General features: G+C 36.5%; 2 protein-coding genes across 4 annotated transcripts; one reads left to right on the top strand and one right to left on the bottom strand.

Annotated features, from left to right (window-relative positions):
- Positions 1–60: 60 nt before the first annotated feature.
- Positions 61–27763, top strand: LOC577340 (centrosomal protein of 83 kDa). Of its 3 annotated transcripts, XM_031000342.1 has the most exons (15): positions 61–188; positions 1876–2157; positions 2432–2582; positions 3606–3830; positions 5336–5459; positions 7119–7243; positions 7776–8022; positions 8607–8751; positions 9231–9380; positions 10155–10312; positions 10768–10973; positions 13858–13958; positions 21333–21522; positions 23149–23208; positions 24949–27763. In XM_031000342.1, the coding sequence occupies exons 1-15, from the start codon at positions 181–183 to the stop codon at positions 25156–25158; spliced, it is 2382 nt and encodes a 793-aa protein (XP_030856202.1). In that variant the 5' UTR covers positions 61–180; the 3' UTR covers positions 25159–27763. The 3 variants fall into 3 exon arrangements, with proteins under 3 accessions (XP_030856202.1, XP_030856203.1, XP_030856204.1); XM_031000343.1 differs by lacking the exon at positions 23149–23208; XM_031000344.1 differs by lacking the exons at positions 13858–13958; positions 23149–23208; positions 24949–27763 and having other exon boundaries at positions 21333–21516.
- On the bottom strand, positions 16817–20230 carry LOC115930022. Its single transcript, XM_031000345.1, has 2 exons — positions 19487–20230; positions 16817–17254 (listed from the first exon to the last, which is right to left on the bottom strand). Exons 1-2 carry the CDS (start codon positions 19967–19969, stop codon positions 16940–16942), a joined length of 798 nt encoding a protein of 265 aa, XP_030856205.1. The 5' UTR covers positions 19970–20230; the 3' UTR covers positions 16817–16939.
- Positions 27764–27862: the final 99 nt, after the last annotated feature.

The following is a 27862-nucleotide window of genomic DNA, read 5'->3' as shown; positions in this document are numbered from 1 at the left end:
AACATAAACATTAAAATAAACATATTTCGAGCTCATCTTCATTTGCGCATGCGTGCTCCCCATTCAGCTAGATTGTTTGAATTGTAGACGGTAAGACTAGTGACACAAAGACGACGTTAAATATCGCCGTCCTGTGTTTTCCGGACCGTACCGGGGATACCTTCATGAACTGATATGTAGATGAATGTGTAAGTGATATATATTTTACAATCATTTTTAAATTTTACATAATATCCCGAATCGACAGTTTCAAGGGTTATTTCGGGTCTTTTCGACTAAATCGTACGGTACCGCCACCGCTACGGTAGCCGGTAGTTGAGGGTGTCGGAACAGCTCGACAGCTGACAGCTCGACAGCAGAAAGGCCGGCCAGGTTGTGTACTTGGGGCGGTATTCTGAAAACCTGAAATTGGTATTGACGATTGTGTATCGGTAACTTTTACGTTATCTTCTATGACTTTGTTAGGTAATTCTCCGTACCAGAGTTAAGTACCAGGATTAATCATTACCAGAGAGATTAGAGCTTTGCTTGCTTTTAGTTTAGCTTTGTGCATGTCGTGAGAGGTAAACTGTTTTTTAACATTTTGTCATTTTTGTGTGTTAAAACAATAAATGAATGCAATTTTCAGATATAGAGACTAGACCTTGAGTCTACCATACATTATTCCAGACCTGCATTTCACATCTCCACCACTCTACTCTCTAGACTAGGCTATAATTGTATTTTCCTACGGTACAACGTATACGGTAGGCCCTAGCAGGAAAATGTTGTATAGACCTCTACTACTAGACCTATGCGGATCCTTTTAATGATTACGTAATAGCGGTGGGGTGAGAGGCCACGATCCCGCAAGGCGGGATGGTCTTAATAACTTAGGCAGGTGAATGTTATTGTATTGAATTGAGAGGGAAAGGATTCCAAGAATGTTCAGAAAGGCATAATAGAGAGGAAAATGGGTGTGGTAGTCATCCTACATGTAGCTTTGGGAGACACCAGATCCATGGCATGACACAAATTTCAATTGAAAATTTTAAGAAAGAACAATAGTTTGGTGTTTTGTTGATGGTATAAAGATATAGTAGATAATTTTTATTTGGATGATTTGCCATGCTAGGTTTTTCCAGAGCATTTGCCTTCTTTAGTTTATCTCTGTTTTTTTCAACCTAGGGAATCGGTCCGAGCATGGGGCAAAAAGGGAAAGCCCCATACAGGTCTCAGATTAAAGCAGATCAATTCATCTGATGTTCAAAACATTTATTATATGGCATTATGTAACAAGATTGTTCAAGAAGATACAACTCGAATAAAAGCCGGCTCTGCCGGTCTGGCAGGCTTCCCCATAAATATTGATATTGATGTAATCTGTGAGTCATTAACTGAGTATTGTATTGAATGAGAAATGAAGGATGAGAATATAATTGTAAAAAGTAATTGATAAAAAAAAATGTATAAGTTATATAAATAATTGATAACTGATCAATATAAAAACTGTAACTGATCAAAACATATCATATAATCATAAATGCAACTTGATTTTCAACCAATAAATTAATTCTTGTGTTTGATTTTTAACAAGTGTTTTAACACAACTATTTTGCAAGAGGCCCTAGTTCACTTATCAAAGGGCCTGTGGAGTCTTTTAATCTCAAGTCATTGAATTGCTGGAGGAACTCAAATACATGTACATGTATTTATAGACTACGTGTATGTTATACTACTTGTAATAATATGGATATTTATATAGCGCCAGTATCCGCCAGGCTCTGACGCTCATGGTTGTAGCCAAGCTGCCAAAGTAACTAGCGCTCAAGCATATCAGGTACCCATTATATGACGGATTAACTATCCAAGCTTTTATTACAAACATTTATGTAGCACCATGGCTTTCCCTGGAGGAACCAGTCTAGGACCAGGTTTCATAGGCCCATCTTCAAATGGACTACCCCTTCTCACGTCTACTGATACCATGGGACAGTTCGCGGGCCTGGGCTTGGGTCTTGGCCAACCGTCTGGATTGGGCCTGAGCCAGGGCCTGGACCAGAGACCCGTCACTCACTTGAACCAGGAGACGGAACTGCAGAAGATGTTGACTGATGAGAGGATGAGAGGAGAGATGCACAAGACAAATTATCAGATGATCAAGGCTGAACACACAAAGTGAGTTTACAGATGATACCTTTATTTATTTGTAATTGCTTAGATCCTTTGTCAAAACAATTTCTTTTCAGTGTTAGCCTATACGGGTACATGGTTTAAAAATTACATTTTGACAAAGTGCTTAAAACTCTACTCTTTACATCTATTCCAATAACATCATTTGCTAAATAATTTGAGTAATGTTCACACTTCTTAAATCCTATAGAATCAAGTGATGATAGTGATGCCGTTCTCTTTTATTTTCAAAAATTATTATTCATTTCAAACACTTTAGATTACAGGATGAAAATAGCAGATTGCAGAGGGAACTTGAGCAAGTTACAGCAGATTGTCAGGTCATGGAGGAAAGGCTTCAGGAAGGAGTCAACAAAATTAACAGGGAATTGGCAATCAAATGTGCTGAACTTGAAGAATTCAGGGCACAGGTAAGCCGAAAAGGAGTTACTGTTAAACCATAACCTTTGTGACATGAAAAACAGTGAGTCTAGATTTTTTTATTTTTTTATTTTTTTTGGGGGGGGGGGAAGTGGGGGTAATATTAAAACCTCAAATGCTTAAACATGATTTCTTTCAGTTTATCCTGTAGAATTAAAGAAACTCATTTGAATGAATTCTTATGACAAGACTGCTTTGGTCTTTGGTAGCATTCTTGATACCATGTACATTTTGTATAATCATTTGCAAAGTCTGCTCTGTATTCTTGTTTATCAGATTGTAAAGGAATGACTTGAATGTAACATGCTTTTATTGGAATTGAATAAATTGAACCTGAACATGAAAATTGAACTTGAATATGTTTTTGCACATAATAATAGTAACATAGCGATGGTAACATTTACATAGCACTGAGTACTAATGTTTCTTTTTACTCTACTATTAAAACCCTGGCTTTAGCCAAGCTACCTTGACAAGGCGCTCTGGCATTCAAGGAACGTATATCTACTGGGTACCCATTTACATCATCTGGGTGGAGAGAGACAAATACAGATTAATATCTTGCCAAAGGATGTTAGTTCCGAACATCAAGAGAGAAGTTATTTTCCCCTTAATGTCATCTCTCCTTAACTCTTAAACCACGAAATGATAATCCCTTTCAGCAGCTCCTAGAAGCTATCCAGGGGGTGTTTCACAAAGATCCTAAGTAGAACAACTCTACGTTGGACTTAAAAATTATGGAGAGCCGTTTGTAGCCTTAAAATGAAATATGTTAAAAAGCAGAAATTCAAGTATCGTAGACTTTTCATAAATTCCACATCAAGAACATAAAATCTCCTTGATAATAGAAAAATATTTGCAAAGGTGCTAACGGCTTTCCATAACAGTTAAGTTGAACTTAGGATCTTTGTGAAACACCCCCAGGGATGATAATGTGCAGTGCATCAGTGCGAGATGCCATGGTGAAGTAAGTAATTTTCAGTGCTTTTTTTTTTTACCCCACTTCTTTGTAGGCTCTTACACTAGACAAGTTGGAGCTGATCAAACTGAAAATAGCTGAAGATCTTGAGCAGCCATTTCGAGAACGTTTTACCCAGCTGGAACAAGATGTGGAGCATTACAGGACTGAATTTAACAAGCTGCGTTATGAAAATTCATTCATTAAGTCAGAGTATGAACACGAGCAGGCAGAGCATAAGAGAGTTGTGGAGGAGATTAAAATGCAGTATGAAACAGAGGTATGAGGATATATTTTCAAAAGGATATTTTCCCTTAGATTTCTGTTAGTGCTGTAATCAAACGTTTAACCGTCCGGTATCTGACCGCCCATGACGGATTCCGTTTTCAATTGGACGGTTTTGTTTTCCCGTTTTTGTTGTTGTTTTTTTATAATTTTTTTATTTTTTATTTTTTTAAATTTTTTTTAAATTTTTTAAGTTTCGATTTATGCCCCTCCACCTGGCACTATGCCTGGCAATGTCTCCCAGCTCAGTAATCTGTGTGTTGACTCACCACTCCGAAACTAGGACAACACTCCAATTTGTCTGTCATCTTGGTTTGAAAGTAATCTTTGTAATAGATCCAATTCATCCAACTTTTACACCACAAGGTTCTATCCTAGGTCCTCTCCTGTTTTTAATTTACATTAATGATCTTACACATTCTTCTAAAAATGACATTGTTACTATTATTATAAGCACAAATCGGCGCCTTCAAATGCACCTCGCAGTTAAATGAAAGTCCTTCCCGCTTTTTCACACGGACCTGGCTTGCTGCCGACAGAGACGGTCAAAAAAAAAATTGTTTAACCGAAAACCGTCCGGTTTTGAATGGCGGTTAAACGAAATTGGAGATATCCGTGATGTTACAGCGCTAATTTCTGTACATATCAGAATATTTAATTCCATATGTACGCTTAGAAATGTACACTTTGTACGTAGCAAAATCCCAGAATAGTATCGTAGTACACTGAATTTGTTGTTGTTTTTGTTTGTTGTTGTTGTTTATTGTTGTAATTGTTGAACATAAAAAAGACAAAATTACTACTCATATTAAGATTAAATGCCTTTTTTGATTGAACATGTGATGGCTCAGTGGTAGGGTAGAGACATGGAAACAAGGCTGGATTGTTTTGAAGCTTAATTGATGTATTTATGCCCTTTGTTATGGCATTAATCCTTAATCACTAAGTCCTTTGAATAGAGCTTTAAGCTTTTTCTTCCTGATGAGCAACTGCAATCAACGAGCTGGTTATTTTGTCACTTTCCAAGGAGGTCACCACTGCACATTTCAGTAGTTTGGTTTGTTTTTTAATTAACTAACTTATCTTGTTGAGGGTTAGTAAAACAGATTTGTAAACAAACAAATAATTGGAATACATATACGTTGCTGGTTGGCTATTTTTCCCAATTGTGAGAACCTTGACACAAAAGTCTTGATGGTATTGGCCTCAATGACGTCCTTGAGGAGTCCATTCCACTGCTTGATGGATAGCACGTGGCAGGAATGAGTTTTGGTGATTTGGGTCTTATAGTGTGGGTGGGCGAAATTGTGCATGTGAGATGTACAGTATGTAGGTCCTCTGGTTGCTTTTTTATTTTAAAGTGTATCGTTCTTTTATTCGTTATAGAAATAACCATAACAAATAACACCAACACAATTGTAATTGATAATAACTACATTTTGTCTATCTAATGTATATGTTGTATTATTCTGTCTTTATTTTATCCTCTTGTATCTATAGATAAAAAATCTTCATAGGGATAAAGAGGCCATAGTAGCCAAGTACAGTCAGGAGAACTCACATGACAGTGACAAGGTCCGTACTCTATACAGGGACAATGCACAACTCAACCTCAAGGTCAAGGGTGAGTACTCTCTCGATGTCCCTCAGATATCATGTGAAACTATAATCCCCTGGTTACATTAACATGGGACTTCTTTTTCAAAGTTTGATGCTGTTATCATGTAGAAAACTCCCCAAATTTGCTTAAAGGGACTTTGTAACATTGTTCAGATGAGAGGAAATGGTGCTAAGGTAGTGACTTCAATGCTAGATGTACAAATAAAGATAATCTGAAAGTTTGAGTGAAAACGGACCATTATTAACGATAAAAATTGGGGAAAACTGATCTGATTGATTCCTTAATTCTCCCAGCCATATTATTACAATTTAATTACATTTTAGGTGAATTTAAATCTTCACAAAGCAATGAATTAAGTGTTGACAGATTTTTAAAAGCCTGTCTTTTGTCTTATTTTCATGGAAAAAACGGTTGGGAAAATTCAAAAATGGTTGAGAGAATTTATTGTTAATCACTGTTAGAGGGTGTCGCAAAGTGACACCTTCAAAGAAAACCGTAAATATCTTTGTGGTTTGAGAATTTTTTCGGGATTTTTGGCATGTTAGAGGGTAAGTACAGTAGAAGAAATATAATAAGTAACATTTCATACAGAAATTACGCAATTTTTTCATCAACCTTCAACAATGTTACCGAGTCACTTCAAGGTTATTTGACTAGTTTCTTTAAAATCCAAAGCATTTTTACTCTTGCTGTTTCAATCAATTGTGAGGTGTTTTTGTCCCTCATTGAATCATGGTATAGTAAGCTTACTTTATTATTTGGCTCTGCAAGTATTTGTATTTTGTATTTATTAACATTTATTTCCTTCTCAACAGTACAATATGAAACACAATGTATATAAACATGATATATGTAACAATTATTTCAACATAGAGTATAGTTACAGTAAATAATTCAGATACGGAAGGAGGCGAAAACCCGGAAAGCATAGCTTGAGTTGGGAACGCCCATAATAAATTAACACAGTTACCGAAAGAACATTATAGATATAATTATGAAAATTACATTTTATTTAACAGAAAGTTGATAGGAAAGAACAAAAATAGTAAATGGAACAGAGAGAAGAAAAAAAAAAATGAGGAGAGAATTAAGTATAGGAAGGCATGTTCACTTATAAAGAGAAAGTTACCTCAATTGGTGAGGGTGAAACAAATAGCTGCGTGCAAAAAGGTAGTCTGCATACTATACAATCTTGTGTGTCATATCAAGCTCGTGTCATTATAAAGAGGGGAAAATGCTACAGTTTACAGCATCATATCCTCTGTTTGAAGCAAGAAGGGTCTTAACTCTATGTGAAATAATATGAATTACTGCCCTTCTGGCTCTATGAGTTAACACCCTTATGGCTCCATGAGTTAACACCCTTATGGCTCCATGAGTTAACACCCTTGTGGCTCCATGAGTTAACACCCTTGTGGCTCCATGAGTTAACACCCTTGTGGCTCCATGAGTTAACACCCTTATATGGCTCCATGAGTTAACACCCTTATGGCTCCATGAGTTAACACCCTCCTGGCTCCATGAGTTAACGCCCTTATGGCTCCATGAGTTAACACCCTTCTGGCTCCATGAGTTAACGCCCTTCTGGTTTTAATCAGACAATATGTGAAAGAGCCTTTACAATGTTACCTCTGCAATCACATCCTTTCTTTGCTTCTATAGGCCTGCTAACAGAGTTAGATGAGATACGAGCCCAGCGAGAGCAATCTGGTCTACAGTCGGACCATGTATCAAGGTTACAAGCTAGACAACTATCGGAACATGCTACTAATATCAAGGCGCTTCAGGTGTGTGCATCAATGGGAATTGTCATATTAGGGGATACTTGTGTGCAACACAGAGATGAACATTTCACATTTCCGAGAGAGAGATTTAGAGAGAGTGACAAAAGGGAAGAAGGAGGAGGAGGAGGAGGAGGAGAAGAGAGAGAGAGGGAGGGAGGGAGGGAGGGAGGGAGGGAGGGAGGGAGGGAGGGAGGGAGGGAGGGAGGGAGAGGGAGGGAAAGTAGGGGGTGGGAAGCAAAAGACAGTGCTTGTGTTTGGTCTTTTTTTAAAACTTTATAACAGAATCTTTGAAATGGACCTACTATTACTCTTACCTAGCATGTTCCATTACAAGTTCTTACTCTATTACTCGTTATCCTGCTGGTCATTTGAAGACTTGTCCAATGTTCCCCAGCTGTATTGTTATGTACAACAACAATCAAGATTTAACATACAATGTCTTACAAAATGAGAATTGTCCATTATCAAACTGAGTCGTGTAAAGCGAACCTGTGCCTTGACAATTAAATGCCAACGTCTCTTGCTTGTCTGCCAGAGTGAGAAGGAGTCACTTCAGCTCCACATGGAGCAGCTCACCAAGGAGCTTGGGATCTCTCAGGACACCCATCGGAGTCTAACTACAAAGACCCACGACCTGGAGAAACAGAACATGGAGCTACGCAATCGCATGGAGGAGACCCTGCACAGAAATAAGATGGAGATCACTGATCTTAAGATGGCCGCTATGAAGACAGGGGGAGAGTTGGAGAGGGAGAAAGACGGTCTTGTCAATGAATTGGAAGGCAAGTATGCATTGGATTCAAGTTAGTTTTTATAATGAAAAACTACATGATTCAAGATCAAAAGTGTATGCATTGCTGGAATCCAGAGTCTTTGCCGAAAATATTATTGGAGGCACTTTGTTTTAGGGTTTTTGGAAAGAGAACCAGTAAGCCGGTGTGCAATATACTCATGACATGAAAATCACTGCATGTTATGGTATAGACTTTCATTGATAAAACACAGACACAGTAAAGATAATCCTGGGCAAGCAGGCCAGTGTGCGATTTACTTTCAATATGCAAAATAAAATTGAGCACACTAGTATTAATAATGCACAGTTAAAAATAGGGAAAAAACTTACTGAATTATTAATACTGCAAGTCTTACCAAAATATAAAGCGAAAAATATCATAGCTGGTGATCAATTTTTCAACAACACATTTCAGCAATTGGGAAAAGATATTTATATAAAATGTCATAGAACCTCTATCATAGGACACTTTATAGATAAAGAGAAAGATATTAGTTATCAGCAATTGTCCTCAAAACATGTATTTAACACTCATGATTGTACAACTCTCTTTCTGCTGTATAATGATTGAAGGTTTGAAGGCCAAGCACGAGGTGTTAGAGAAGTCCCTTGATGCCCAGACCAATGCCGTTGCTGACAAGGAGAGGGAGGTGGCTAGAAAGGTACAGTCAGTTCGAGAAGAAGAATGGGACAGGATCAACAAGCTAGAAGGAGAAAAGTAAGGACTATTTATTCACCAGCCATTGGAATTTCAAGAAATTTAGATTTTATTTACAATTATTATTTTGTTAATGCTATTTCATTTCCAGGAACACATAGGATTTTTTACAAAGGATGAAAAACACATAGTACATTAACAAATACAATAAGAAAAGGTTGGAATAGATTGCATACACATATTTCCAAGGACTACTCCTCCCCTCCCCCCCCCCCCCATTTCCAAAATCTAAACTAAAATTGTGATGGAATGAAATGTACAAATATTTCCTTTGACTACATTCCCAGAATTGCATTGATTTATTTTAAATATTTTTTTAATGACCTTTTATTTGATAACCGTAATTATCATTTCCATACGATTCTATTCAAACATGTCTTGTGTTGAAATGAATGCTTTAGAAATGAGGTACTCTTATTTTCCCAACACATAATTCAAACAATGCATTACGAATACGGCTTTTGTATTTGGATACTCAGGTTGGAATTGGAGGGTCGTCTGCAGGAATTTGAGAGGCTAAAGATAGACGAGGAATCCCAGAGATATGCAGACAAAGAAAACGGACAAGAAAGAATCAGAGAAGCTGAGAAACGATGTGAACAAGCTGAAAGAGACCTGCAGCTTATAAAGTAAGTAGCCATAATTTCATAAAGGTGTCATCTAAATTATTAAGGGCCATGTTACTTTCTTTGATGTAGTAAAAGCTTACTTCTTTCTTAGATGGTGTTACATGAGGAAAAATTCCATTGTGCACTTTCCGAAGGAAATAGAGTAAACAATGATAATGAAAGAGGGATGAAGCTTCATGATGACACCATCCTATTACTAAACTCGTGTCTCATTCCATAAGTTCTCTTAGAATAAACATGAAAGATGAATGTATATCGTGTGTGTAGATAAACATGGATAAATCACAGTTTGTGTTTGAATATTGTTTGACCAAACAAAAAAAGTTATGGGAATAGTTGCAACCATTAATACTTGTTTAATTCTATGCTGGTGATTAGCTTAGTTTTATCCCATTACAAGTGAATGTTACTTGTATAAACTGTATATGTATGGCATTGAAATTTTCTTGGGTTAAAGTACCCTTTCAGTCAAAGCATTATACCATTAAAGGGACATAGATGTTCTACATACACACAGTGATTTAGAGAACAATGTGGAAATTACTAAATCTACAATTTACATGCTACTTGAACCTTACTTTTTATTTTCTTGGAGTAACTCAGCTTGTAATGCCTTCGGTGTTTTGTTGATTTTCAAGTATATGACATGAACAACAAAAAGTGAAAACTTATAGACCAGAGTGCATGCACAATGGATTTAACTGAATTGCACTGAAGAAAGTGACAATATATAATGTTTTTCATCATGTTAAATTTCTCGTCTTTGAAATCTAGAACAAAATTAGAGCATCATAATACATCGTTGAAAGATCTGGAACATGAGCAAACCATCAGCACACAGCTGAGGGAGAAGTGCACAAGGCTGAAGGCTGAGCTACAGGATACACATGCAGCAGAACAAGAACTCCTGATGGAAAATGATAATATCAAAGGTACAGTCACCTGCTCTTCCACTACTTTTAGTGATATATTACGTCCATTAATTAAATTGTATTTAAAATGTAGCCGTTTGAGATGAACTAGCTTTGGCCAAAATAGAAAAATGTAAAAGGCCGAGCTGTCTATCTTTTTTTCAGACTTTTAGTAAAGTGCTTTGAGTGGTTCCTTGCAGCTGGTAAGGTGACATGTAAATACCGGTTGTATTTTGTCCAACATATGATGGTATAGTCTGAGTATTAAGTTAATAGTAATACCATAGCTTAGATGAGACCAAATATGATGTGAAATGACACATTTGATGTCAATTTATGTTGAGAACTCTACAATAGTTGGTAATTTTTAGGACACGAAGTGACCAAATACCTTTGACTTGCTCTTATAATTGTTGTAATGAATTCTGTCAAATTGCTGCTGTTGTGAAACTTGACTACTTATGATTATCTCACAGCATCTTTGGAGATGTATCAGAATGAGTTAGTCTTGGCCAAGGCTGCGATGGAAAAAGAATCAGAGCTGTCCAATCAGAGGCTGTCCCAGCACAAGATGACGTGGCTAGATGAGAAGACACAGCTGGAACGAAGACTAGATGAGCGGGAAGGCCAGGCAAGGCAAGCTCAGAAGCAGAGGGATGATACCACCAATGCACATGCAAAGGTAAATGAATATATTTATTGTTTTTAACTCAATGATAATTTTTATATCACATTCTTGTAGTTTAGTTCATACTACATTCCGCGCACGGTTCCTTTCCTATCCAGGCAATATCAGAGCTGCCAACGATTCCTACTCCCTTTTTTTTTTTTTTACATACCGCACATCAAACAACTGCCCTAAAATGTTGATTTGATCACAAATTCAATAGAAAACTAAGTTTAAAATATACTTGAAAACATACTTGAAAAGAAAAATATTCTTAAAAAGAATGAACTGCTGATAATACCTAAATAACCCCCCCCGAAAAAAAAAAAAAAAAAAAACTTGCTTGTATGGAAAAAACAGCATGAAGAATGACCATTCCTGCATAGGAAGTGTGTCATGCGTGTTTGTAAGTTTTGTTTTAATGAGTTCCTTTTTTTCTTCCTGAAATTCCTTTTTTTTTGCCTTCATGGTTCCATTTTTGGTCGCACAAGGTTGGTAGCTCTGCAATATGCACAGCACATCTTCCTATTATGACTACTGTTTTAACTCAATGCATTTACGCTTTCATTCTGCTCTCAGAAGGGCAGTTACTCAGGAAGTGTTTTCTCCTATAGCCCTTGACATAGTAATGAAATATACCATGCACTGCAGGGAATAATTTTCTTCAAATTTTTTGATTAGCAATTTCAGGCGATGGATAAATATTTCAAATGAAATTCTGTACATTTCTATGGAAGAAAACTGCTACATAAAAGATATTTTGTATAGCAGTCATGCAAAAATGCATAGCAAATTGCGATGCGATACCAGGAAAATTATTCCCTGCACTGAGAGGTTCAGGCTGACATTATGGATTCTCTGAGACAATTGGCTTAGCACTTTTAAGAAAACAGTCACTATGCCACTCACCGTATACTTAACCAGTTCTGCTAGGATAGTGCATGGTATATTTGATTTACATCCCTCATCAAAATATGAAATATGTTATGATATCATCAAGGCTCATGGTCTTAATTGCATGATATATACAGATGATATTCAGGTTTATCTCTCTTTCCCTTCAAGAAGTATAGTAGGAACATACATGTAGCTGTTTGTCGTATCAATGCCTGCATTAAAGACATAATATTGTGGTCAACTAAGAACATGTTATACAGTAGGCTTGCAGGTGCGCCATGTGAGAGAGAGGAAGGATTGAGAAGTCCTGAAAAGGACTCTCGGTAATCTTTCTTGAGGGTTTTGTAGTCCTGAAAAAGACTGTTGGTATAGTCTTGAAAAAGACTAAGTTTTAAGGAGAACTATAGCGCTTGGAGAGGATGGGTGGTGGGAGTGCGTGGCTCGACCATGAATATGCTACTTGTCAATGCTTCTAAGACTGACGTGATATTTTATGTCTATATTTGTTCCTAATACACTGCATTCTCTAATTGTCAATGTTGATGGAGTTGACATTCCTGCAGTCCAAAAAGCCCAAACCTTGGTGTTATCATGGACAGGCATCTGTCAATGTCTGATCACATCACCAAGACTTGTCAATCAGCTGTCTCAGCCATCTGAAAAATTGGACAGATTAGGCATTATCTTAATCGTAAATCTATGGCAATCCTTGTTCACTCCTTGATCATGTCCCATGTTGATAATTGTAATGCTCTATTCTATGGTCTACCCCCAAAAGCAATTGAATCGTGTTCAGAGAATCCAGAATACAGCAGCAGGGCTCATAACAAGCGCTCGCTCTAGAGACCCAATTTCACCTATATTGTTTAATCTCCATTGGTTACCAGTTGAAAAACGTATACTTTTAAAGATATTCATTGTATGTTTTAAAGCTCATAATTACCTCTGTCCACACAACATATCAGAAGTTGTTCATCAGTACACACCAATACGCAACCTCAGATCATCAATCTCAATATCTTCTTTCTGTTACGCCTACCAAGTACTAACACACAGACGTATGGCAACAGAGCCTTGTCAGTGTCCACTCCTGTACTCTCGAATTCTCTACCTTTAGAAATAAGAAAAATTATCTTACTTGCAATGTTTAAGACTGCAGCAAAACTTATATATTTTCAAAGTAATTATTATTTGTTGTGGAATATCATTTGATGTACATTTAGTTTGCAATTTGTATGTAAAATTGCAATTTTCTATAATTTGTATGTAATAATGTAGGCCTGATATGTAATTTGTATGTGATAATGTAAGTTGTATGAATGTTATACTGTAAAGCGCATCGAGGATTGTCATCTATGATTATTATTAAAGAAATACATTTGAATTGAAAGTAAATATAAACATACACCTTTGTCCAAAATACACACATATTGCGAAGAGCGATGTGCTGCCCATGCCATATCACAGTGGCTATAGTGGTGTATAATTGGCAATACTGGTAGTCAATTTATACCGTAATAATTAATAATCCGGTTTTTTATATAGCGCTCAATACACCGATCCAACGATGTACCTAAGCGCTTTACTGATATATTATTACCCCGGTCATCAGATTCAGGCTTACCCGCACACAATGTGTGCACATTTTCCACTCCCTGGGGAGCATTCCAGCCAGTCGCCATTTTACAGGCGCACACTTGCTCGTTCAACCACATGAACGTTCGCATATAATAGTGGTTGGTCTGAGGCCTAGAATATTATGCAGAATGTACATTGGTTTTTCTATGAAGATCTGAGAAGTTCATATATAGACTCCATGCATAATTGTGCTTTTATAGCAGTACATAATTTTATGAAACTTTGTAGGTGACATAGCAGACAAGATTAAGTGTCAATTATTTCACTATGTTTTACTTCTATACCAATGAAAAACAAGACAGTTTAATAAAGTATAATGCAAGTGGGTTTATGTGGATATTTTGTAATGAATTTGTCATTGTAGAGAAAGCAGAAATATCAGAAAGTGGTCAACAAGCTTCAAGATAAAATGCAACTTCTGGAGGCCAAAAATGAGCAACTAGAATTGGAGAAACAAGCATTGAAGTAAGAATTTCCAATTTCAATTCAAATTTATTTCACTTTGCAATAAAATGTAATGTACAAACACATTTATATATCACAATATATGTACAATCAAATGTGTAACAATTGAAGCATGGAATAAAGTATTTACATCATACATTGCACAATGTAGGTAGCAGCAAAATAGGAGAAGCCCTGAAGAAATATTTCAATTAGTGTTGTAACATCACAGATATTTCCAATTCCGTTTAACCGCTAATGAAAAAGGGACGGTTTTCGGTTACACGATTTGTTATTATATTTTTAATTTGTGTTTTTATTGGAAGATTATTTGGGAAATTGGGAATTTAGTTTTACGAGTCAACTTCTCAATCTGCAATCTTGCAATTTATTATTATCTTGTAGATTGTTGCTCTGCAATTCAACATTCAACAGTCGGGGCTGACTTATGATGACTTAATGTTGACAAAACTTGATTTATTAGCTTCATAAACAAAGTGAAACCCAGTCATTATTCCAATGCATGCCTGACAGTAAAAGGCTCCCTTTTTGTTCAGCGACTTTGTTTCTAACCATGTAAATTATTTGTAAATTATGTGATTTCTTTTTATTTTCCAATAAAAACACAAATTTAAAAAAATGTGTGAACGACACCGTCAAATTGAAAACGGATAGTGCCATGGATGGTCGGATACCGGATGGTTAAACATTTGAATGTATAGATGATAATATGATAAATGTCCATAATGGCTGCAACTTATAGCAGAACATTACAGAAAGAAAAAAAATTGTGTGTCTGTAATTGACTGCATGTCTGAGAAAAATTTAACAGCAAGTAAAATAGTAAGTCAAGCTACTTTATGGCCCGAATTCACAAAGCAAGGTTTGAGCTCAAACCTCCTTTTGTTTCGCCAAACCTTCTTTTGTTCTTTACAAACCAGGTTTGTAAAAAAACGCGTAAAACGCATCATATGACGTACGAAAACCAAGGTTTGTCAACAAACCTCCTTTGTGAATTCGGGCCCATATGTATGGAAAAAAATATCCTGGCTTTAAGTTCTACCACAAGTCAAAGGAACAGGTGCCTGGCTTTGTCAAAGAGCTTATATTATTTGTGACCTGATTTTTGCACCAATTTAAACATGATCAAACATACAAACATGCATTCAGTATTTGCATAGAGAACTGGCACTGTATTAATATATCTTGTACTTTGGATGTCACTTTTATTTACTTTTATGGATTTTTTGTTGTTTAAAGGATGCATACTATTACATTTAAAAGCTGATCTCAAAATGATAACGTTTACATTGAGCTATTAAGGTATATTATATACCGGTATGCAGAAATAGTTTTGGTATGTAATGAACTAAGGGGGACATTTTGTTGATTGTACTAGCTAATGATGCACCATAAAGTGGTTCAACAGTAGGCCTATTGTTTTACTCCTTGTATGCTACAAAATAATGGCTCATTGACATATGATGTAGGAAACTGCAGTGAACAAGTGGGGATGAAAAAAAGTTTCTGTATGCAAAGGTCCTACACGTACTTACGACGTGTTTGTTGTAAAATATATAAATGTGAAGCATTTAATGATTGCATTAAGTGATATGTTAATGAGCCTTTATGTACATGCATGAAGGAGTCCTTTTTTCAATGCTGATCTAATTCGGTCATGGACTGGAGGAGGCGCCATAGCTCAGTCGGTAGAGCAGTGGCCTCGTTATCCGGTGACCCGGGTTCGAAACCAAGTCAATGCGCTAGTGCCCTTTCGTAAGGCATTAACTCATAGCCTGCCATAAGGCTGCATACACGCTATTGTTATAGTGCTTTGTACACGCGAGCAAGCTACTGTTTCTCTGCTTCTTGCATGATTGCACGCATATGTAATAGCAGTTATTGTTCATGCCCATTGGACTGTGCCTAGTGTTTTGCACTGGGGGGGGGGGGGGGATTTGTGGCTTGGTACAATGGGGATTAGCCCTGTGGCAGGATAAGAGTTAATCCTCATTACCAGGTACCTCAGAGAGGACCTTAAGCTGTCGGTCTCCTGGTTGCTTACTAACAAGCTGCATTTATTGCTTTCTTAGCTGTCAGGTAAAATAACCACCACTATCACTATCACTAGTTGCCTCTGGTGAGTCTACAACCAGGTCCCTGTTTCATAAAATGTGTTATTAATAACAACTGCTACAGATCTGTGACAACTCTGCTCACAGCCAATCAAATGCAAGGATTTCAGTAGCTTATAACAATCATCGTAACTTGTTATTGATAACAAGTTTTATGAAACGGCCATGATTGACAGCCTAGGAAATCTTGGCAGGGTTTCACAAAATGGTCATTTGTTCACTGACATCCTATTGAAACTTGTACTTCAGACAGTTTTGTGAAATGATGCCCAGTATTCTCTTTTCAATATTTCATATCTTTCTATGAGTTACTGGAGGGAAGGGCTACTTCCTTAAAGGTAATACTAAGTTTTGGTATAGGGTCATGAATTTGGTTCAAATGAACATATTGGAAGCATATGCGATCCTACAATATTCAGTGATCGTTGTCGTGGTTGAAATCGAGTCCTAAGTGATGAAATTGTAGATAATAAAATCTTTATGTTGTAGAGCTCCCTCTCAAGGTCAAGATATTCATTTAGCTTTAAAACAATGTTTCTTGACTAAAATTGACCGAATTGCTATTCCCGTTTGGAAATTGTATATCACTACTGCATATTCTGAGATTTTCATGGTCGCAGCTACCATTGGATGGCCATATAAGCTATTTGAAATTTATCACAATTTACCCGGAGCACCGGTATATTTTTATATTCAATTTTTCTCGAAAGCAGAAGTTTTTTAGGGGCTAAATTTTCTAGTGCTCATAGAACATCCTCAGGGGCATCCAAATATATCAAAATTTTAAAGAATCGCTATCCAGCCATTTTCAAAATTTCCCAAAACTTTGTATTACCTTTAACATGATAAGAACATCGTCTTTGTATGTCAAGTTTTGAAACCATTTCCTCTGACAATGGATTTTATAAAAGTTTGAAAAGGGAGAGTCTGTTGAGACTCTGAAGTGCTGGTAGCAGATGAATTCACCAATGTTGCGTCTTCCCTGATACATGTACATGTATTATACGGTTGATTTACATAAGTGTAGAACTTCAGAAATATGAGAAGTAGAATGAGAAAAAAGATGAGCCCTAAAGGAATCCACATTTTGATGTTTCCCAGAGGTGCGGTAGTTGTGGTGGATGGTGGCAGGGTGGAGGCGGTCGCATCTGTTTCGGTTTCAGGAGAAACGTTGCCCCCAACCTATCAAATAGAGTGAAGAAGAAGTAGACTGAATTTAAAAAAAATTAATAATAATCACAATCTCTTTTATTTCAATACATATGGAGTTATTACAGTATTCTATTTCATTTCAAAGTAATAATATCAATGCAAACCCTTCTTTTTTAAAGATACTATGTCCCATTTGCAGGCCAAGTCGACTTAAGAGCTATAGTGTGTGTATTGGGTTTTTACAGACGTGTTTCAATCAGATATGATTATTTACGTCTGGGACCGACCTTTAAACGTCACCATCCGAAAGACGTGACTCAGTTTCGAACCTGCGTCCTCGGCTGAATCAGTTTGTAACTTCCACTTTTTAGCTGGATTACAGGCGCATGCCACAACGCCTAGTTGTAACAGTTTGATTTTCAGACCATTTACCTATGGTTATATGTTTTGTGCTGCGCAAAGATTCAATCAGTTTAATTTTGGCCATTACAAGAAGTGGGTTATTGATGTAGACAAATGCTCATTTACCTTTACAGCTCATTTTATGTACATGTATGTTATTACCAAAGGAAAAAAAAAGAAGTCAGTCAGTCACTCAGTAGTGTCTGACAGTAAAGTCTAGAAAGTAAACGGGTTTCCTTGCATGATTTAAATAATAGGACACTGCTAAGGTTTAACTTTCACAGATAGGACATATTCATAATTCTTGCAAAGTTCTACAGAATTTGATTTTGGCTGCAAATAGGATATAGTACCTTTAAAGGTAGTATGTCACATTTGTAGGCCAAAAGAAATGAAAATGTCAAATTGTAATGGCATTTGAAAGATAATACTAATTAAGAACTTCCCTCAAAACAGAAGGGCTTGAAAATAACGACTGTTAGTTGTTGAATCGAATTAAGTGAGTGCTCGATTAATTAAATACAGTAGTCTGATTATCAGACTCTATTACAAAATGGTCATACGTTTTGTGCTGCTTAAAAATTCAATCAGCTTAATTTTGGCCGTTACAAGAAGTGGGTTATTGATGTGGACATTTATTGATGTACCCTTTACAGCTCATTTTATGTATGTTATTACCAAAAAAAGAAGCCAGTCAGTCACTCAATAGTGTTTGACAGTGAAGTCTAGAAAGTAAACAGGTTTCCTTGCATAATTTGAATAATAGGACACTGCTAATGTTTAAATTTCACAGATAGGACATAACGGTACCTGACATATTCACAATTCTTGCAAAGTTCTACAGAGTTTGATGTTGGCTGCATAAGGGATACGCTACCTTTAAAGGGCAATCCAACCCTTGTAATAACTTTATTGATATGGAAGCAATAAATGAATAAAAATAAGAGAAACGGGGAATTATGAATGCTTGAAATATGATATCACTAAATCGATATGATTCTCAAATTGGCAGTGGATTGTGACATAGTCATGGGAAAACTCTCCTGTTTGCTGAGTACAAAAATATAATAACCTTCTTCCCCCCTCCTAAGTGCGTTCTCCCTTGGAACACTAGGTACTCCAAATACATTATGAATAGCATATTATTACAGATCCTCTAAAATGAAAAGACCTTCCGGAATCATACATGTTTAAAAATTGACTTTTTAATGTAGAGTACTTGTCTTGTTATGGTTGGATTTTCCCTTATAGTGATATGAGTTGCAGCTTTCAGTTCATTTCAGCTCAGTTAAATTCAATTAACTTTAATTCTATACAATCCAGCTCGATTCAATTCAATTCCTCTCCCCACTAGTATTTAAACCCATAGCAGAAGTATAAAACAAATACTAGCATATTTACATTTAACATCAACAGAAGGTTTCTTGAGGGGAACAAAATGAGCCATGATATGGAAGATGTATGGTGTAAAACAGTCCAATAGAAAAAAAACACAATGAAAAATAAGATGATGAACCTGTGAAAAAAGCATGGGATCCGAAAGTGAATGGCATAAAAGAGGGAAATGAAGTCCAAAGATTTCACAGGAAGATATTACGAAGAAAGAAAGCAGTAAGGTTGGTTTACATGAGGAGGATGGTCAAGACAAGAAGAAGAGGAGGAAGGGAGTATCATCATGGTGTAAAAGTCAGTAACCCCTCATAAGAGGGAAAATGCTGCCTTTGATTATTGATGATGAAGATGATGATGATTTGCATGAAATAAAATAGACCGTAGTGATACTAGTACCGTAAATAATATGTTGTTTATAGACATTACAATTACAATGTTTCATTATAAAAAACAAAACATGAATGTTACCTGTTTTGATGAAATGGTAGCTTCCTGTGGATCCACACGAATTTCGATAAACTCGTGTAAAATCTCTACTTTGGGGTCTCTAGCAAACACAGAAAGTTTGATTTCCCGATGATCCGCCAACCGAAGGTTGTGGATTACGATCTTTATAGACCCTCTGGTAGAGCTGTAATTTTTAATGGAAATCTCAAAGCGGTCGATATCTCCAATTTTGCTGTGTTTGTAGATAAACCTTGTTTCCTCAATAAATGGTGTTTCTCCATCAGGGTGTCCAACTGACCACATAAAGATGTAATCCGACATTGATTTGTTTGTAGGAAGCATGAACGATGCAGTTATCATGGCAGTTTCATGTTCAAGGTAATGAGGCTTGTTGGTTGTTAGACTCCTCAAAATACTACCCTGCACAGTCGAACATGAGCAAAGCCTCATCAGTGCAGCTATGATGATAAGCCTCGACATTGGGACTATGCAGTGTGGATCCATGGTTCACTATAGTACCAGCTCCTCAAAATCTTGTTCAATGTTAATACATTGGTGACCTATTGATGAGCTTGACACCACCAAGATCCAGGCCTCCATATATGGCTGTTAACATGTAGTTTCAGCTTCTACCAACCTTAACATTTAGTAGGCAAGCTTTACAGCCACTCCTGTGGACTTTCTCAAGCAAAGTCAAGTTATCATTCACACAGTTTCTTGCTTTCTGCATGCTGCCTGGAGATCACTGGACCAAAGATAGTGACAATGAATAGCAAGACACACCCTTAATACTGGACACATCATTGTAATGGGATGAAGCATGGACTTTAGAATACACTCCTGTTCCAAGAAAGCGGAAAGAATCCATGTGGATAAAAAAGGATTAATCCCTCACTGAATAGGGACTCTGGCTATTCACTATCACTTATCTGCTCCAGTGATCTCAAGGCAGCAGAAAGCAAAGAAACTGTCTGAATGATCACTTGGCTTGAGAAAATCCACAGGAGTGGACCAAAGCTTGCCTACTATATTTTAAGGAAACATAGAACTCTATCTTACTTGCAAAGTGGCTGATGAACAAGTGACTGCAATAAGTTGAGCTACGTGCAACTATCAAACCAAAAGCATCCAAATATGGCACGTACTGCCTGACGTATTCATCATCCATTTACAGACAACGAAAGTTTGTCCGGAAGTGACTTTCTTGAGTGGGATAGATAGCAAAAAAATAGCGAGGAACTTGATAATTTGTTTTTCCTGTGTGATCATGTAGGGGTCATCAAAAAAGTTTGGCATAGCCTGTCAGATTATTTATGACATATAAACTTTGTTATTGTTTTCTCAGTTGTTGTTGTAATCAAAGACTTCACTCCAAGAAAGGAAAAGGGGTGGGGCCAGGGGGTGGGGGGGGGGGGGGGGGGAGGGGGGGGGGAGGTTCTCATATTTTAGTATTCTGTAACTTTTATAAGTTTGTTAATGGGGTACTGTACTAATCGTTCAGATGCATGCGTACATGTAGGTCCTGATTGAAATGTATTGTTGTAACCAATTTTAACTGATTTTGTTGTCTTTACAGTTTGCCATAGTTCTATCATCTCTTCTGTAGGTACACAATCTATACATGACATATCACGACTAGATAAAGATTGCTTTTATGAGTCACAGATATCATTTATGTGATTAAGTCCAATGGCTTCTATTGGTAAAGCAATAATGATAAATCAAAATCGATTTTAGCAACTGTCCACCCAAAAAAGTATATTCTAATCTCATTTGCATTAACAATTTTTTTGTAATTTGTGTCCCATACGACTCAGAATATAGCGATATCTTTTAACATATAAACCAATGTATACAAATCTTTCAGGAATCAGATACCCAAAGAGACGTACACCAAAGCAGTAAGAAAGTTAAGGGAACTCCAGCGCAGGCACAATGAATTCCGGAACGTACTGAGTTCAGCCAACGTGTCCCAGGTACCCTTGGGAGGAGTATCTTTCATGACTCCGTCTATGACACAACCCTTGGATGCCTCTAGTCCATTTAAAACAACACAGGTTGGTTGGTGCTACATGTTTTTTTAATCAAATTTTCTCAGAAAAGCTGAACAACAGCTAGGTTCCTATATTTGGTGTAATGAAAACAAATTGGTTTAATATTATGACGATGAAAGATACTGTAATATTTATAATTTATCTGGTATGTATAGAAAATTTGTTATTAAGTGGCAGTGACTTCAATTTTTATTTGTGTAAAAAGAATTAGGGAACCACCTTGTAACCAAGTTGGTTAAACATATGTAAATTTATGATTGATCTTTGTTATTTTGACTTTATCCAATTAAGTAGCCTGTGGAGGTCTAAATATATATAGCTTTTTAAAGGCATTGTTTAACAATGTTTCCACTTTACAAATCTGATATGCATGGCCCTAGGTGTTATCAGTGTCAGTGATATGGTGTAATATTGAAGCCCCAAACAAATTGCGCTTCAAAATGATCATGAAGTGCTATAAGAAAGTAAAAATCTTTGTGCGACTGTTTTTACCAATACCATACTCATTTTCCCCCAATAGACTGTAATGTTATAAAAAAACGTTGGGGAAACGGTTTTTGAAATTTTGAACTCCAGTCACAAATATCTTGATGATCAGACAGGCCATTGGCTTGAAAAATTCATGGGATCCCTGACTGACCTGAAGGTTTATAATTATGATTGCAGCATGAGCTAAATTCAGGATTTTGTTTAGAATCTGAGGCAAAGATACCCAATCCCTTTAATGTTTTGTTTTCATTGACACCTACTTTCACAACCACCTTATTACAGAAAGACCATTTTTCTACAAAGAACACAGTTTGAAACCTGTGGTCCGGTATTACATTAAAATGTGCTATATTCTTGAATAGCAAACTACTCATAGGTAAAAATTTCAAATGCTATTTAGTACTGAAACAATAGATACGATTTCTTAACAAATCAAGAGACAATGTTTAATGGATTTTGATAATTTTGATGCAATGCTGTTGGTATTAAACTCATCAAGAAATGAGTAGAAATTCAAATTTATGCATAACACATTTAAGAAGAGAAGCTCCAACTTTATTCTCTTTTTTGTATGAATTTTAGTATAAGGATAACAGATAAATTACCTATTTTGCATCCAATTGAAATGAGAGTTGCTAAATTGATTTTTTTTGGGTGTAAATTATGGGATATATATATACATGTGGCTGTTTGTAAGAAATTGCTGTAGATGTTTCCAACACTGATAGGATATCCCCTTCTAGTACATATACCCACACACAGGCGCGGATCCACGGGCTCAATTCTACGGGCCCGGCTATGGCAAGCCCATTGTGTAAAAACTAGATAAACTCTGTTTTTCTCAGATAAACTCAGTTTATCAACAGATAAACAGAGTTTATCAGATAAACAGAGTTTATCAGTTGATAAACTCAGTTTATCAGAAAAACTCAGTTTATCAGTTGATAAACTGAGTTTATCATTGATAAACACAGTTTTTTTGATAAACTGAGTTTATCTAGTTTTTACACAATGGGCTTGCCATAGCCGGGCCCGTAGAATTGAGCCCGTGGATCCGCGCCTGCCCACACATATGTTGTCCCTTGTCAGTGTATAAGTTGATCAAGAAGATTATAAGTGGTATTGTGTTGTTATTTCTAGCCAATCCGGTTTCAAATTCCACAAATCCAAATACATCCAGTATCGACCAACAAGATGGGGGTAAAGAGAATCATTTTATTGCCTGGCACCTACCAACCAGTTTTTATTGCATTCTGAGGCATTTTTAGAGGTGGTGGTTGAATAATATAAATAATAATGGCTACTAGTCAGATGGAATGTTCTCAAACTGTATTTTTCCTGATTCAATAACACTTATATCTGGACATGGACACATGGTATACAAAAGCCTTGAGAAATATCTTTTTCATACAGATTTATGGCTTTCTTGTCAAAAAACATGACTGTTTTCATTATGTGCTTTTATCAATTTATAGCATGGATTTTAATTTGCTGTGAGGCATCGAGAAGAACTAGCAACCTGTATATTTAATGGGAATCTGTAATTTTGTCTGTGTGGGACTCCCTCTATGGCCCTTCCTCTTTCACAATTTGTATTCCCCCTTTTAAATCCTTTCAATTGTATGCACGTTTTAATATTTTGGATTCTTTAATCACACATTTTCCCAAACAAAAGATTATTCTTTGTTGTTTGTGTGTGTTTTCACCTCACCTAATATCTGCACACATGGTATCATAGGATTTGTGGTTTGAAAATTGAAGTATTTGATCGATTAGGATGACAACAGTCTTGAATGCATTATTCATTACATATATCACTGTTAAATGTCAAGTGCCTTGTAAATAATCATTGCACATTTTTGGTGTTTTTGTTGTAATGAAAGGGAGAGAAGTATGTATCTTACGATTTGGGATACTTATAGTCAAATGCACCGTGTATTAATTACATTCAAGCATACCCCCTCCCAGGGCACAGTATACCGGTATGCACATTTAAAAAAAAGATATATCATGCACTTGTCTTGTGATGTGATGTGTACGGTAAGACTGAAAGTACATGGTTTAATGACTTATTAAAATGCTTGAAATTTGAATACATTTATTGTTAGATTTCCTCTCTTCTCAATTTTTCTTCTAATTATCTTGTACATTTTATCAGATGAAAAGCAGAGGACATTGGAACCAATTAAAGGGTTGGGGTTAAGGTTGCACTTGAGTTTGTTTAGGTTGTGTTTAGGGCTAGGGATAGTATAGTAGGGTGGTCCACAAGGTTTTTTTTTGACATGTAACATAAACAGATTTGAACTTTTAAAAGACAGGTTTGGAAATGAGCAGTGGCCAAAATTGTTTTTAAAATATTAGTCATGAATTTAAAAATGGCTCAGAGTGCATCTGAGAGCACCTAAGAACCCCTGTAGGCCCAGGGCAGAGCAGTGCTTGTCATGTTTGCTGTAAGTTTTAACAGTCGCAAGTCCAAATCTTTTCTTTGTGGACCATCCTGGGTATAAAGTTTTGGGTCCAGGGTTGAGGATCGTAATTTGGTTAGTTTAGGATATTGACGGGAGAAATTGTTGAATGAGCAAGTCTCATACAACATACATGGCATGTTCCTTCTCTCTCTCTCTCTCTCTCTCTCTCCCTCTCTCTCCTCTCTCTTTCTCTCTATCTTTCCTCTCTCTTTCTCTATCTCTCTTTCTCTCTCTCTCTCTCTCTCTCTCTCTCTCTCTCTCTCTCTCTTTGTCTCATATTTTCTTCTTACAATTGTATAGATGTTATCAGTTGGAAAGCATAGGACCCAATAATGAAACCAACTTGTCACTTGTCAGTAGTACAAGTTACGTCGAGGAATGATTCATAAGTTAAACCTAAATTCATTTATCCAGTATAAATTCATTTATTTATTACCCATTTATTCCTATTTTTTTCTTCTTCTTTTATTAGCACCATCATGATCTCTCGGTGATCCGTAGCCGCCTTGAGGAGCTTAGTGACAACCAGAGGCTACAGATGGATGCCCTGCTGGGGGGAGTAGGGGGAGGGGGTGGAGGGATGGGGAGTGTACCCCTTACAGCTAGATCTGAGATGGACAAGGAGAATGAGGACCGCGCCTTATCACCAGAAGGGAGTGGCATGGATGTCCTTGATCTTTAGTGACAACCAGAGGCTACAGATGGATGCCCTGCTGGGGGGGAGGGGGAGGAGGAGGAGGAGGAGGGGGTGGAGGGATGGGGAGTGTACCCCTTACAGCTAGATCTGAGATGGACAAGGAGAATGAGGACCGCGCCCTATCCCCAGAAGGGAGTGGCATGGATGTCCTTGATCTTTAGTGACAACCAGAGGCTACAGATGGATGCCCTGCCTGGGGGAGTAGGAGGAGGAGGGGGTGGAGGGATGGGGAGTGTACCCCTTACAGCTAGATCTGAGATGGACAATGAGAATGAGGACCGTGCCCTATCCCCAGAAGGGAGTGGCATGGATGTCCTTGATCTTTAGATGCAATGTCCAAACTTTGAAGAAAAAGGAAGCTTAATGAAAGTATGGAGTGCCCTCGTGAAGAATAGCATAAGGCACAACACTTGAACTTTTAAATTCAATCACCTTGATTTATCAAATGAATTTGATTTTAGACCTGAAATTCTCTTACCAGATAAAAGCTATAAAGACTTGAATATACATGTATGTTATACCGGATATCAGATGCGTTTTATTTATTGAAAATGATTTTGTGGTAGTTATTGTGTGTACCGTCCTAATAATTATATCTATGAATAAGTGATGCATGACATATCTAATACTATTGCTTTGATGCATGCAGCATACCTGCCAACCCTTACAAATAATCCGGAATATTCGGTTTTTCTGGATTTTTTTTGTTTTGTTGCTTAAGCCTATAATTAAGTTTGTTTTATCATGTGCCACAATGTGAGAGTTCACATATTGCGTGCATGATTGAGCAGCAAATTTGTATTCACTTTTTTGCTCAGATTTACCGCGTATTGCCAGTTACACAGCCGCTGCATGTGCGTACGCCTGTTAAGGGTACAGATTTCTTATTTTCAAAGACTTACCGTGCTAAACATTCCTAATTCTCATTTTCAAATGTTGGCAGGTATGATGCAGTATGAAAGCAAGATAACCGTGTATTGTAAAACCCTATTAGGCAAGAGATATGGGCTATATATTTTGAATTGATACAAAATTGCCAGGTCAAGGAAGTGTGACTTCAAGATTGGGGAAGGTTTATAGAAACAAGTAGATGTTACATCACATAATTTCAATGTTGGCTTAGACTTGTTATTCAGTATCTAAAGCTCACACCTTTAGTAATTGACAGTCTTGAATCAAACGATTCTCTCACTTTCTCTCTTTTCATAGAAAAAAATACTGTTTTCCTGAACTCATGCCAATGCATCCTGAGACAAACATGAATAACAGACAAGTTCATGTGACATATGTGGTTTCCTTCCAAGTAATATTGATCTAAGATAAGATTGATATACATTGGCCTCTTTATTTAAATGTATGCGCAATCTGTAATTAGCTATGACAGCAACTAACTACTGACAACGATTTTGATAATTGATACTGCAGATTTTAAAAATGAAAAAAATGTACCTATTTGTACTTCCTCATAATGTTATTGTATGCTGCAGTTTTTACTCCAAACAGTAAAGCATGAGACTTTTGCAGTTTTTAAAAAGGGAATATACTCTCAGTGCTCTTACAAAATGTGTACCGGTAATGTGAATAGCAGATTTTTACTGTGTATGAATGACTATTTATTCTGTAAATATTGAATTTTTTTACTGACAAACTACTGTGTTTTAAATTATAATTTGTACATATAGTCACCGTTAATATATTTTAAAAGGTAATTTGCATATTAATTAGACAGGAGATGAAACACTGAGGAGACATTTTTTTTTCTTCAAAATAGTTATAGCAGGGGCTGCGGGGCCTTCTACAAGTACTGTATATAAAGTGTTGGTTGCTTTCAATTTTGATGAAATATGCTTCAATCCAGGTTATTTTTAGAATACTCATCATTCTTGTGTTAGTGACAACAAAATTAAAATTCCTGAACATTGTGAAAGTGAAAATTTGTTCTTCAAAATCAGTAGAAATTTTCATTTTTGCAGTAAGCTTTTACTTGCTGTGCTGCAAGCTTCTTCGGACCTTTGTCATAGCTGGCGCTGTTGCTTACGCAGTTTAACGAAAGTCATGGTTTAACCGAAAAGGTCCAGGTTGAGGCACAAAATCTTTAATTTGGTATTGACATGAATATCACGTTGCCTTATCTTTAGATAATTGTAGGATATAATGGCAGAAAAGATATCAAATATACAATTTTTTCTAACTTCATTCAATCATAGATATTTCCATCATGTGGATATTTTCTTACTTGGAAAGTTGGCTGTGGCTTCTTAAACTCCTTTGGGGTTAGAAATCATCCTACAGTATCACTATAAAATCATTTACATTTGAAGCCAAAAAAGGAATTGGCATTCTCTCCAAACTTGAATTTTGAAAATGTAATATTGTGTAACAGATGTGCCAAACTCTGAATGGACCATTTAAGCTGAAAACACAATACCAGTGGAATGTAGGCTTACATAGTATTTTAGCCATATGATCAAGGAACACAATAATGTACATAGACTTGTTTTTATATATTATCACAATAAGAATATAATGTGCTTTTGTCATTTTATCACATTGATATGCATAAAACAACTGCCATGATACACCAAGAAAATCATTGTTCAATTGCTAATTTTTAGCTGTTTTAGTTGTCTGAATTATGATGTGATGTGTAAGTACATGGTTTAATAACTTATGCGAATGAAATGAATGC

The sequence above is a fragment of the Strongylocentrotus purpuratus genome, unplaced genomic scaffold (assembly GCF_000002235.5).
Source record: "Strongylocentrotus purpuratus isolate Spur 01 unplaced genomic scaffold, Spur_5.0 spur5_scaffold_6, whole genome shotgun sequence".
Taxonomy (NCBI): domain Eukaryota; kingdom Metazoa; phylum Echinodermata; class Echinoidea; order Camarodonta; family Strongylocentrotidae; genus Strongylocentrotus; species Strongylocentrotus purpuratus.
The sequence above is the reverse complement of the archived record's forward strand: the minus strand, read 5'-3'. Positions and strand labels throughout refer to the sequence as shown.

Coding starts and splice junctions, on each gene's coding strand:
- LOC115930022 (XM_031000345.1), bottom strand. CDS start 19,969: ATGGATCCACACTGCATAGTCCCAATGTCGAGGCTTATCATCATAGCT. Junction 17,255..19,486: donor CTACCATTTCATCAAAACAG/GTAACATTCATG, acceptor TCTATTTGATAG/GTTGGGGGCAACGTTTCTCC.
- LOC577340 (XM_031000342.1), top strand. Junction 10,313..10,767: donor GGAAAATGATAATATCAAAG/GTACAGTCACCT, acceptor ATTATCTCACAG/CATCTTTGGAGATGTATCAG. Junction 21,523..23,148: donor GTCCATTTAAAACAACACAG/GTTGGTTGGTGC, acceptor TGTTATTTCTAG/CCAATCCGGTTTCAAATTCC.